This window comes from Schistocerca nitens, chromosome 2 (genome assembly GCF_023898315.1).
Source record: "Schistocerca nitens isolate TAMUIC-IGC-003100 chromosome 2, iqSchNite1.1, whole genome shotgun sequence".
NCBI classification, from domain to species: Eukaryota; Metazoa; Arthropoda; class Insecta; order Orthoptera; family Acrididae; genus Schistocerca; species Schistocerca nitens.
In genome coordinates, this window is record NC_064615.1 from 195,829,965 (window position 1) to 195,843,206 (window position 13,242).

At 41.9% G+C, this 13,242-nt stretch overlaps 1 protein-coding gene across 1 annotated transcript in view; it reads right to left on the reverse strand.

The window, feature by feature from the left end:
* LOC126234918 (uncharacterized) overlaps positions 1-13,242 on the reverse strand; it is a 128,572-nt gene that overhangs the window by 24,578 nt on the left and 90,752 nt on the right. The window contains exon 4 of the mRNA XM_049943658.1: positions 11,992-12,139. Coding sequence (XP_049799615.1) covers positions 11,992-12,139 — 148 coding nt within the window. The remainder of the gene's footprint in view (positions 1-11,991; positions 12,140-13,242) is intronic.

The following is a 13,242-nucleotide window of genomic DNA, read 5'->3' on the forward strand; positions in this document are numbered from 1 at the left end:
GGGTTCCAATATTCAATCTCGCAACGATAACCCTGTGTTCACTAATCCCTGTATCCCTTTTGAGGCTCGTTATTAACACAGGATTATTTGTTGCTAAGAGGTCAAGTGTGTTTTCACAACCGTTTACTATTCGCGTCGGCTCATGAACTAACTGCTCGAAATAATTTTCGGAGAATGCGCTTCGTACAATTTTGGGTGATATTTTGTAAATTAAAGTCACCACAAACTATAATCGTATGAGTCGGATACGTGTTTGAAATAAAACTCAAGTTTTCTTTGAACCTTTCATCAACTGTATCATCAGAATTGAGAGGTCGGTAAAAGGATCCAATTATTATTTTATTCCGGTTGCCAACAATGACCTCTGCCCATTCTAACTCACAGGAACTATCTAATTCAATTTCGCTACAAGATAAACTACTTCTAACACGAACAAACAAGCCCCCCCCAACCGTGTGTAGCCTATCATTTCGTAACACCGTTAGGTTCTTCGCAAAAATTTCGGCTGAGCCTATCTCCGGTTTTAGCCAGCTTTCAGTGCCTGTAACGATTTGAACGTCGGTGCTTTCTATAAGCTCTTGGAGCTCTGGTACTTTCCCACCACAGCTACTACAATTTACAACCGTTATACCAATGGTTCCTGTATCTACGTTCTTCCTGTGTTCGGCCTGCACCCTTTGTGGCTGAAGCCCTTCTTGTGTCTTCCCGAGACCCTATAACCTAAAAAACCGCCCAGCCCACGACACACAGCCCCTGCTACCCGTGTAGCCCCTCCTGCGTGTAGTGGACACCTGATCTATTCAGCGGAACCCGAAACCCAACCACCCTTCGGCCCAAGTCGATGAATCTGCAGCCTATACAGTCGCAGAACCGTCTGAGCCTCTGATTCAGACCCTCTACACGGCTCTGTACCAGAGGTCTGCAATAGGTCCTGTCGACTATGCTGCAAATGGTCAGCTTTGCTTTCATCTTGCAAGCAAGACTGGCAGCCTTTACCACTTCTGTTAGCCACTCAAAACCAGAGAGAATCTCTTCTGATCCAAAGTGACACACATCATTGGTACCGACGTGAGCAACCACCTGCAGTTGGCTGCACACTGTGCTCTTCATGGAATCCGGGAGGACCCATTCCACATTTGGAATGACTACAGCCGGTATGCACACGGAGTGCACATTGGTTTTCTTTCCCTTCTTGGCAGCCACGTTCCTGAGGGGCCCCATAACGCGCCTAACGTTGGAGCTCCCAACTACCAATAATCCCACCCTCTGTGATTGTCCAGATCTTGCAGGCTGCGAGGTTTCCTATGAAACAGAACAGGCGACAGAATGTGGCTCAGCGACAGTGTCAGCCACAGACAGCACCTGGAACCTGTTTGTCAGACAAAACGGGTAGGCCTTACGTGCGACCGCCTGGGAAGTCTTTCGCCGCCTGCTTCGCCCCAGGGCGACCTCCCACTCGACCACAGGTGAGGGGTCAGCCTCAGTGTGAGCAGTGAGTGGGCTGTCCACCGGTGAGGACCGATCGGAGGACTCTGACGCGCTGAATGTCCATTGGATCCCCACGGCCGGCGCGCGATAGTGGTGCCCTTCTACTGCAGTGTCAAGCTGTGTAACCGAAGCCATCACAGCCTGAAGCTGAGAGCGAAGACGGAATACTTTAAAATAGTACGTACTTAATAAATGTGGTTGCTCTCCTGAACTAATAAGCCTTATCACCAATTAAAATGCATGCAAATGGTATGATATGGTTTGTAATATCATACCTTCTCCATGAAAATGAAATGATAGACGGAGTGAAAGTGGAGCAGTGCGTCTTCGACGGAAATGCAGACAGCCCATCTGACTTTAATTTCTATGAATGGAGTTGCGAAGAACGTAAGTTAACAGGATGGGACACAGTAAGTATTCTGTTAGGTTTTATCAGATTTGCTTCGTTTGGAGACGCCATATGTGGGAGAGTGTGAGAAATTAATAAGTGCTAAAGCAAGTGTCGTAAAATTTCGTCACAGTGGTGGCGAAGTTACTCATGCTCTACTCGTGTAGAAAATAGCTTGAGAACATTTGAAGCATACTTTCCATCACCGTGATTGAAATGTATCAGAAAATGCAGTTGAATTGTACACCTATCGTATCTATATTACGAAGAACGTTTGTTGTAATGAAAGAAAACTGTTTCAGTCACAGTTGTGAATTGATTCAATTATATCACACCGTAATCGAAATATATATTTACAAGGAAAAAAAGACAAAAAGAAAGATACGAAAAAGCGTGCAGTTCTGCTATTCAATACTTTTTCACCTTCAGAATTACCTCAGTATGTTCGCTGCTTCCGTGAAGTTTGTGTCGGATGATGATTCCCTAAATGACAAACAACACACAAATTACAGTCATTGATGGTCCCTTGGAGCCTTTTCTGAGCCTCTATTGTGAAGTAACTCAGTGTTTCCAGAACAGACACATTTGCTCTATCCTACACTGTAATGAATGGAGGTTGTGAGTTGTCTTATGATTAAGAAACTGGATTTCTAAATGTTCGTTACTCGGAACGTGACGTTGGACAGCAATCTTAGCTTAGGTGCCAAACGTCAAATCTGGGTTCAAAAAGTCACTTTCACTTAGACGGTGTCACATCTTAAGTGCAAACAAATCAGAATGTTTCACCGAGATGTCAAAGAAGTACAGTATTAGGCGTAAAACGTGGCCGCCGTAGAGACGAAGTCCAAGTCGTTCACTTAAGGCGGCCAATGTTTCCGACAGTCCCTCACAATTGTTAGACGAGATACACGATCTGGCAACACCGTAGGGTGCAGAAGTGTGAAGAGGAAGTTCTGTCAGTCTTCTCGAGGTGTTTTGGAAACGTGTGTGCTCGTGATGTAGCGGTAAGCTTTGTGCTCTGTAAACGTAGTTTATTTAAATCGCATTTCGGGTATCGGCTAAAGTTATCAGTCTGACGGAGCTTCAGACCTAATTCGTTCCATTTTATAATCCACTTGCAACAGCAAAAAGTTTCAGAAACATTTCCACCAAACAGCTTGTGGCTGCGTCAAGATCAGAGCAGTTCACGCTCGAGAATTTCGTCGCCCCACAGCCTCTGACTAGGTGAACGAGACACGGGGCTATGAGCGTGTTTAACAGCAGTCGTTTTCTTATTTGAAGTTCTCGTATTTATCGCGCAATTACGACTTGGATTTTACATGCCTGAAACTTATGAATGGTGTTCAAATGTGATAAAATATAGTCGCAAGTGGAAAAAGGTCTCGCATTTGTGACATACTATTAGCTTTTTTTTTTTGGTAGAGGCATGATAGCAACAGAAGCAGCACTGAACCTTTGTATTGTTTGTAGGGCGAGTGCTTTTGGGCAATACACATCAGAAAAAGACTTCCTCACTACAGGAAACATTGTTGTGACATTAATGATTTCACACATTCAGGAAGCCTCAGTAACAGACATATGTGGTGGAGTATGTCTATTTAAGCGTCATGCGACATTTACATTCAATAGGCAAGGTTCATAAGTCGGGAACAGTAGTACTGCATGCTCTAATTATACTACTGGCCATTAAAATTGCTACACCACGAAGATGACGTGCTACAGACGCGAAATTTAGCCGACAGGAAGAAGAAGCTGTGATATGCAAATGATTAGCTTTTCAGAGCATTCACACAAGGTTGGCGCCGGTGGCGACACCTACAACGTGCTGACACGAGGAAAGATTCCAACCGATTTCTCACACACAAACAGCAGTTTACCGGCGTTGCCTGGTGAAACGTTGTTGTGATGCCTCGTGTAAGGAGGAGAAATGCATACCATCACGTTTCCGACTTTGATAAAGGTCGGATTATAGCCTATCGCAATTGCGGTTTATTGTATCGCGACATTGCTGCTCGCGTTGGTCAAGATCCAATGACTGTTAGCAGAATATGGAATCGATGGGTTCAGGAGGGTAATACGTAACGCCGTACTGGATCCCAACGGCCTCGTATCACTAGCAGTCGAGATGACAGGCATCTTATCCGCATGGCTGTAACGGATCGTGCAGCCACGTCACGATCCCTGAGTCAACAGATGGGGACGTTTGCAAGACAACAACCATCTGCACGAACAGCTCGACGAGGTTTGAGACAGCATGGACTATCAGCTCGGAGATCATGGCTGCTGTTACCATTGACGCTGCATCACAGACAGAAGCGCCTTCCATGGTGTACTCAACGACGAACCTGGGTGCACGAATGGCAAAATGTCATTTTTTCGGATGAATCCAGGTTCTGTTTGCAGCATCATGATGGTCGTTTCCGTGTTTGGCGACATCGCTGTGAACGCACATTGGAAGCTTGTATTCGTCATCGCCATACTGGCGTATCAGCCGGCGTGATGGTATGGGGTGCCATTGGTTACACGTCTCGGTCACCTCTTGTTCGCATTGACGGCACTTTGAACAGTGGACGTTACATTTCAGATGTGTTACGACCCGTGGTTCTACCCTTCAATCGATCACTACGAAACCCTACATTTCAGCAGGATAATGCACGTCCGCATTTTGCAGGTCCTGTACGGGCCTTTCTGGTTACAGAAAATGTTCGACTGCTGCCCTGGCCAGCACATTCTCCAGATCTCTCACCAATTGAAAACGTCTGGTCAATGGTGGCCGAGCAGCTGGCTCGTCATAATACGCCAGCCATTACTCTTGATGACCTGTGGTATCGTGTTGAAGCTGCTTGGGCAGCTGTACCTGTATACGCCATCCAAGCTCTGTTTGACTCAATGCCCAGGCGTATCAAGGCCGTTATTACGGTCAGAGGTGGTTGTTCTGGGTACTGATTTCTCAGTATGTATGCAACCAAATTGTGTGAAAATGTAGTCACATGTCAGTTCTAGTCTAATATATTTGTCCAATGAATTCCCGTTTATCATCTGCATTTCTTCGTGGTGTAGCAATTTTAATGGCCAGTAGTGAAAACAAGAAAAGTCAAAGGGTGATGAGCGCGACTGCTACGGTCGCAGGTTCGAATCCTGCCTCGGGCATGGATGTGTGTGATGTCCTTAGGTTAGTTAGATTTAAGTAGTTCTAAGTTCTAGGGGACTGATGACCACAGATGTTAAGTCCCATAGTGCTCAGAGCCATTAAAGGGTGATGATTAATGCATGTTTACTTGATCGTCATTGGTTGGCTCATTGAGAATTCCAATTCAAAATTCCTACTGTTGACTAGTTATGACGTCTTTATATTAACTTCTTAAGAAGAATTAGTGGCTCAGTTCTCACATAAAGGATATACTCAAGCAAAGGGCAATGTGGACATAATATTTTGCCTATTGGGGGCTCAGAAAGGATGTTGTGCATTACGAAAACCGCCCGAAGGGAGAGCATATCGCAGCTGATATCTTCGGTCAACAACTAAGATGTGTATCAGCCACAGCGTAAGAAAAACGACCTCCAAAATTTCATAACTTGTTGATACTACAGGATAATGCAATCTGCCGATTTCACTAACAAAACTATTAAGGAGTTTGAAAAGTCATCATCACGCACTCATTCTTCTGATCTTATGCCCTCAGATGTTTACCTTTAAATTTTCTTTTCGAACAACAGTCAAGAAAACTCTTTTCTGGACGAAAATGCACTTCAAACCTGGTTTGACGTCATCTTTAACTCAGATAAAGTAGGTAGGTATAGAATCGGCAATTACTTGACCATTGTGTGAGTGTTTTAATTAATGTGAGAGCATATCCTGTTCTGTTAATGATTAATTTCTCTCTGATATTTACTGTGTGTTTAATAAAATAACGGACAACGCCATTCCATTTCACTGATGATCACATGAGAAGTGCTTGATGCTGCCAACTCCTGCGTGGTGTTTCCGTGATCACAGCGTGTGAGGGCAGCCGATGCACCCAGCGGAAAGTGCGCTAAATCAATGTGAGTTGGACGGCAGCAGTGAGGGGGGCCATGACATATGACCTGAGAGTGCAAGCAAAGTGTTGAGAAAATTAACCTTTGAGATAGAGAGTAGTCTCGTAACCTCTTTCCTGATCCTAAAAGTTTCTGAGAATCGATAAAAGTGGAATTAATGATTTGGTTTATTAATAACTAAAGTGTTGAAGAGTTTGAACCAAATTATTCAACTTGTCTATAAGATGTTGCAGCACGTAAGTTTCTCCAAGTGATCTGAAAATCACATTGCTACAGATAACAGCAGGTTTCGATGTTCATATTGGTTTGAATTTGTCACTTGAATTAGTAATACAAACTTTAACTTATGAGAAGTGATTTAAAAAGTGTTGTTGAATAATATAACCGTTCTAGGGCCCCATATTCTAGGAATCATTTCGATCAGTGATTAATGAATTTCATTGAAGAAGTAGGGGAGACTTGGGCTAGTTGACATAAGTGTCTAGATGGTACACAGCTCTGATATCGCATTGGAGCTAGCAGACTTAGCTAGGTATGGGATCAGCTGGCATTCCTATGACAACTCGCCCCACACCCACACCATCTGAAGCCACCTCTACCGTTAGTTAAAAAAGAACCAATTTCTGTTCACAATGAATAAATACGCACCACTCTGGAAGAAATTCGTCCTTTCCCCACAGCGGGAACACGACAGCAGTCCAGTCATGGACAAAAAATAATGCACAATGCTATTCTAAAAGACATCTCATGAAAGACAGACTGATGATGAAAGAGAGAATAAGAAGAAAAAGGCATGTGCTGACAGAAAGGCAGCCTTGGCTAATGTTCACAAATCGAGGAAAGAAAACCTTTCCAGAAAACGTCGTTTTTCTTTTCCTCTGCGAATTCTGATGACAGCGTGTCAAATATTAGCTGTGGCGGAAATGACGACAGCTTGGTCTTCCTTAATGTTGGTGAAGAGCTTTCACCGTCAGCCTCCTGTCAAGGCGGTGGTGGGAGTTCTCATTCGACAGGTCCCGCTAACCCTGCAGAACGTCAAAAATATGCCAACAGGTCACACAGAAAAAGACCTTATCACCCTGAATTCCGTGTAAATATCCTGGGAATATTGTCAGGACAGTTGACAATGAGATTCGCGTGTCCAACATGATCAAATAGGGCAAAAACTGGAGCTGGGTAAACGAATATGATTGAGCTCGATATGATCAATGTAAGATTGTGAAGAAATTGAACACACCTGCTCAAATAAATGACCACCCACCTCCAACATTTCTATATATGGTGTTTGTCCTTTCGCACATGTCCAAAAGGACAGACACTATTCTGATTCTGCAGCCACTATGAATCAAGACGCAAAGAAATTAATGTCATTACCTGCCAGTGGCCACTGATTTAAATCAATGAAGAAAGTTGAAAATTTGTGCGAGACAGCGATTCGAACCTGGGTCCACTGCTTACTAATCAGATGCATTGATCACTCCACTATCTGGACACAGACTACCCTAACAACCTTCCCGTCAGACTCAATTCTCAACTTATCCACACACTACTGGTGTAGCGCCCCTTGCCTATTATCCTCATTACTCATTGCATTTTTCCGAACCACGGAAGGATTCGAGCGTGGAGGGAAGTACTTGTATAATTAAGGCGAGGACGAACAATTGATCACTTCAGTGCGGATGCACACCACGCTCGAACTCTTACAGGAATTGGCGAAACGCCACGCATAGCGAGAATAATGGTCAAAGGACACTACATAAGTAGGGTGATAAGATGAGGATTTGGGTATGATGAGAGGGGCGCCTGGGTATTCAGTGCAGTTGGTCACTGTGTCTGGATGGCATAGTGGTGAACGCATCTGCCTAGTTAGAGGGAGACATGGGTTCGAAACCTGGTGCAGTACAAATTTTCAACTTTCCTTAGTGATTTAAATCAATGCTCACGCGCAGCTAACGTCATTAATTCCTTCGTGTACTACATTTCTGGTTAAATTAGTTATAGGTGGCCATAATAATAAGTAGAATTTATTTCTCTTGAACAATTCATTGTTTGATCTATAAGGGGGTTGTTTGTGTTGTTGCCTCGGATGATAATTAGACCAAATATTTGTCAGGATTTGTAAGCGGTAGGTCCTTGATGTACGGCAATATGCAAACACCGAGAAGTATGTCTAAACAGTTTTATTAACAAAGGCTGATTATAAAACAAGCACGCTAGGCGCACTCACCATCACTGTGTATGACAACCTAATTACGGTCATATCGAAAGGCTCCACGCTGCGGACGGCAGCCAGTTGCCTACTCCCTGCATCGCACTGCGGCCGCACGCATGCGTACTGACCAAGCGAATTGTCAGCATTCCGGATAGGTTGGCTGGCGAGCACGTGTTACGCACTGTACGGCTGTGTGCAACCCATAGAACCTTACAGTTCACACATTTAAGTTTAGACTATTGTTTATACATTTAAGCAGTATTTATTTCTGATAAAGTGTTATTTCTTCACGAGGAATTTATTTTTTTGAACAATTTATTCTTTGAAATAGAAGTTACCTCAAGTTCTAACAAAATAAAATGTTTTTCCTCTCAAATTCGTATGTTCTGTCTATGTATCTCTATGAATACCTGCTTGTGCTAACTCACCCCTAGGGGTATGCCTACTAACCTCTAGGGGTATGCCTACTAACACACACTGGAGTTCGTTGACATAGTTGTTAGCTTTCGGAGAAAATGATTTTTTTGTGCTTACCTACACACTTACTGAAATAATGGGTGCTACATGATTTTGTAGCCAAAAGGTGGAAGCTATCGGCTGCAGTCAGAATCTCTCAAAATATTGAACAAAAAATATAAAAACCAAAATCTGCGCAACTATCTCCAGTCTCGCCTATTTTGTTTAAGACGATCAGTTAGTAGACGTTATAATGTAGCAATTATTTCTTTTTTAAAAGTAAGGAAGATTTTGTGTGACTGATGTTGCTAACATGTTCTCATCTGATCCCAATCTTTACCTTTTTATCTGCGTGCCGAAGGTATTGAAAACTACTCGGAAATTAATTGTCCGATTAGGCCTAGCGACCCTGTTCACATACTATTCCTATAGCTTAATGATTCCAGTTTATAACTCTATTCTCTTCTTTAATACAACACAGTGTTTGGAAAGGAAGTTAAGTCCAATTGCTTTAACCCTATAGATTCACGATGGCGGTCACTTAACGATGCAAAAGGGTTAACACTTATATGCATTTGGTGAGAAGGTTTAAAGAAATTCAGGAATATAGAAAACGAATCACTTAGGAAGAAAATAAACAGGAAGTGCAGGTATGATATGGCGAAATGGTTGCATGAAAAATGTGAAGAAATCGATAAAGAAGTGATTGTTCGAGGGACTGACTCAGCATACAGAAAAGGCGAAACAGCCTTCGGTGAAATTAAAAGCAAGAGCGTTGTACAGCCTCTTGGTTAGGATTTACTGGAAAACCGACAGAATAATTTTTGAGCTGTGTGATACACTGAAAGTGCTGCAGAAAACGAAAGAAATCGTGTGAAGCGAGTGATAAAAGTTGATCAGCGACGCTGATGAACAATTACATATGAGTGTATGATCTCAGATTCTTTCTCCAAAAGACATTAATAATTACTATTCTTTCCTTCTTTTGTCCAAGCGAACAAAGACTGGCTCTAGCTCTCTTGAAACTGCCGCTGGCCTAGACGGACGCTATTGTAATAGCTCTCATTAAAATAAAGGTCTGTTAACAATAACTGTATGAATTATTTACTGAAGCGCTTTCGTAATACAGTAGTACATTTGTTAATTATAAAAACTTCTTTTATTTGTAATATAGTGCCCTCATCTGAGATATTTACGATAGCTTTACGTAGCTTCATTCTTCTATAGTTGGCCGCCATTGCTATCGGCCTAACCAATTTTTACGATTACGGTTGTTCAAGCCTACATACTTAAAAATGTTCACTCAATCATTATCCAAGGCTTAAGGTAAATGTTTAACAATAAAATTTCTTGCTTTTTGTTTTTTCTTTTTTTGCAGTGGTCGTACCGGACTATTGCCGAGAACGTTCAACTTACCGTATTCGTCATTCAGCAATCACGGAATATTAATTAAAAATACAGGCTAGTTGCCAGGTCAGTATTAGCAACCGTGTAATACATCTTTACACACAAACGAATTCATTTACGAGTGAAATCCCTGAGAACTTTATTAATTCATGCTCTACTGAAATTTCTCGCAGTGATGTATGTAGAAGTAATTTACACAAAACCATTTACGGTTTTGCTCACAAATACAGTAGTTAAAAATATTCACATAGCGTCAGAGTACTGTTGGTGTCGTAACTGTGTTTGAGTATTAATGTGGTTTTATCGAAATAACATCAGTTTTTATCACAAGGATTAACGATAGTAATTTTAACTTCCATTTGTATTTGAAGTATATTTAAAGATCATTGAAACCACAATGCAGTATACGACACTAACACGATGCGACCCATCACAGCGTAACATTAAGAGTGCAATGGGAATTCCATTGTTCAGTGCAGAAGAGTGAGCGTTAGGTGGAACGACTACATTGAGGACCTCTATGAAGGGGAGAACTTAACTGATGACTTGACAGAAAAAGACACAGGAGTCAACAGGCAAGAGATAAGGAAACTAGCGACCTGCCATCAGATTTTCGGAAAAAACATCATCCACACGATTTCGAAGATTAGCAAGAGTCGAAAAGCCCGGGAATTATCACACAATTAGCTTAACAGCTCATGCATCCAAATTGCTGACAAGAATAATACACAGAAGAACGGAAAAGAAAATCAAGGCTCTGTTAGTTGGCAATCAGTATGGCTTTAGGAAAGGAAAAGGCTCCAGCGAGGCAGTTCTGATGTTGCGGTTGATAATGGAAGCAAGACTGAAGAAAAAAAAAAAAGACATGTTCATACGATATTTCTATCTGGAAAAGGAGTTAGACAATGTAAAATGCTGCAATCCTGAGAAAAGTAGGGGTAAGCCATAGGGAAAGACGAGATACTATACAACAAGTACAAGAATCAAGGGGGAACAATAAGACTGCGAGGCAAAGACTGAAGTGTTCGGATTAAAAAGAGTGTAGACAAGGACGTAGTCTTTCACCCCTGCTGGTCAATCTATACGTCGAAGAAGCAATGAAGGAAACACAATAAGGCACAACAGTGCAATTAAAAATTCGAGGTGAAAGGACCTCAGTGTTAAGATTCGCTGATGACATTGCAAACATCAGTGAAAGAGAAGAAGAAATGCAGGACCTATTGAATGGAATGAACAACCTAATGAGAACAGAATATCGATTGAGAGTAAATCGAAGAAAGACGAGAGTAATGAGAAGTAGCAGAAACGAGAACTGTGAGAAACGTAGCATCATAACTTGTGATCTCGAAGTAGATGAGGTTAAGAAATTCTGTTACTAAAGTCAGCAAAATAACTCAAGACGAGCGGAGCAAACAGGACATAAATAGCCGACTAGCAATGGAAAAAAGGGTTTTCCTGGCCAAGAGAAGACTGCTAGTTTCAAACAGCGTTGTTTGGTAGTTAGACATGGACTGTAAAAAAACCTGATCAGAAGAGAATCAAAGCCACTGAGATGTAGTGCTACAGAAGAACGTTGAAAAGTAGAGGGTAAGGGTAAGGTAAGGAATGAGGTGGTTCTTCGCAGAATCGGAGAGGAAAGAAGTAAACGTACATGGAAAATACTCACAGAAAAAAGGGATAGGATGACAGGACATCTGTTAAGATATTTGGGAATAACTCCCATGGTACTAGAAGGAGCTACAGAGAATAAAAACTGTGGAGGAAGACGGAGATTGGAGTACATCCAACAAATAATTGAGGACATATGTTTCAAGTTCTGCTCTAAGATGAAAAAGCTAGCAGAGGAGAGGAATTCGTGGCGGACACCATCAAACTAAAAAAATTAAAAAAAAAGTTCGTAATACGTGTTCTAAATTTGCACGTGATAAAAAGACGTGTCACATAATTACTTCCGTAATGACACTGTTGTTGCTTGTACCAGAAAACTACGGCAAATGCTCACCTCTGAACTCCTTTCGAGATCCCAAATCGACTTCCATGGCTCCAGGCGCGCAGTGCGAAATCTGGAAACCTTCCGCAATCAGCAGTTTCTTCAGCTCACTGACGGGATCTTCATAGTCGCCATACGGGGACAATGATCTCTGCACGTCCTGCACACATAGACAGAAGTCACTCACAACATTCAGTCCAACCATCATCGTGCTACAAAATGTTCTGTTCTAGAGGCTATGCGATAACGTTAGATATGAAACTCCACTATGCGTCCTGTATCGCTTTTCCCCTACGGCAAGGCTTTCGTTACACCTGTGTTTGTCACCACAGTGACATAGGAGTACGAGATATCACAGATGGGCTCAAGTTACAGACTTCTGAAATAAAAAAATGTATCTGTTCCAACAGCGTGCTGAGGCGCCCACATATAATAATCAGAGACGTGGCAGACGTAATTATTTTGTATGGGCTTATTCGCCCTAATTTTTCAGTTGTTTCAGTGGACAGCCGACATGAATTTAGTGAGCGTTCATGCCTGAAATCCGGCGATCCCTCGCCTGAAATTATCATTGGCGTCCGGTCAAACAAGTGGCACTTTAGTTGGTAAATCCGCCAAGACTCGTAAAATAATGGTTAACGGAATTTTTATTAGTTGGAAGTGAAAACGATTGCACAGAAAGACGATCTCATCAAAAACAGTACCTATCACATTGTTTATTTCTTGTCATCAGACGCCGTTTCTTGAGCATGTGAAGCTGGCGAAATACATTTCCAGATAACTTTATTCGTTGTGGAGACATTACGAAAAATGTACATGTCTTAAGCCGTATCGTCTGACAGATAGCTTACTCACTTGTGGCGTTATAGCTAGGTTATGTGACCCCACGATTTTTTTAAAAGAAACTATAAGAAATCTTGTCAGCAAGAAGTGTAAGTTAAAACCAGCTAGCGAATGAGATTATTTGATTCTTTCATTTGAAGATTGATTTTTTGGGGAAGTATTGTACAACTATTTGACTGAGAACGTAAATATGATGCTGGTATAATATTTTATAATATTTATTATTTTGTGTTACTAACCGGTTTTTGGCTGCACGCCTTCATTAGGTACAACGATAGATATTGAAAGGGGTACATATTAGGAGAAATGGTTGTGAAAGAGGTTTACATTACATGAAACGACTATTCAATTGTTTCATTCGTCAGTTTATTCTGTATTGGTATCAGACGCCAAATTGGCATGAAGACAGCAAATGCAGTG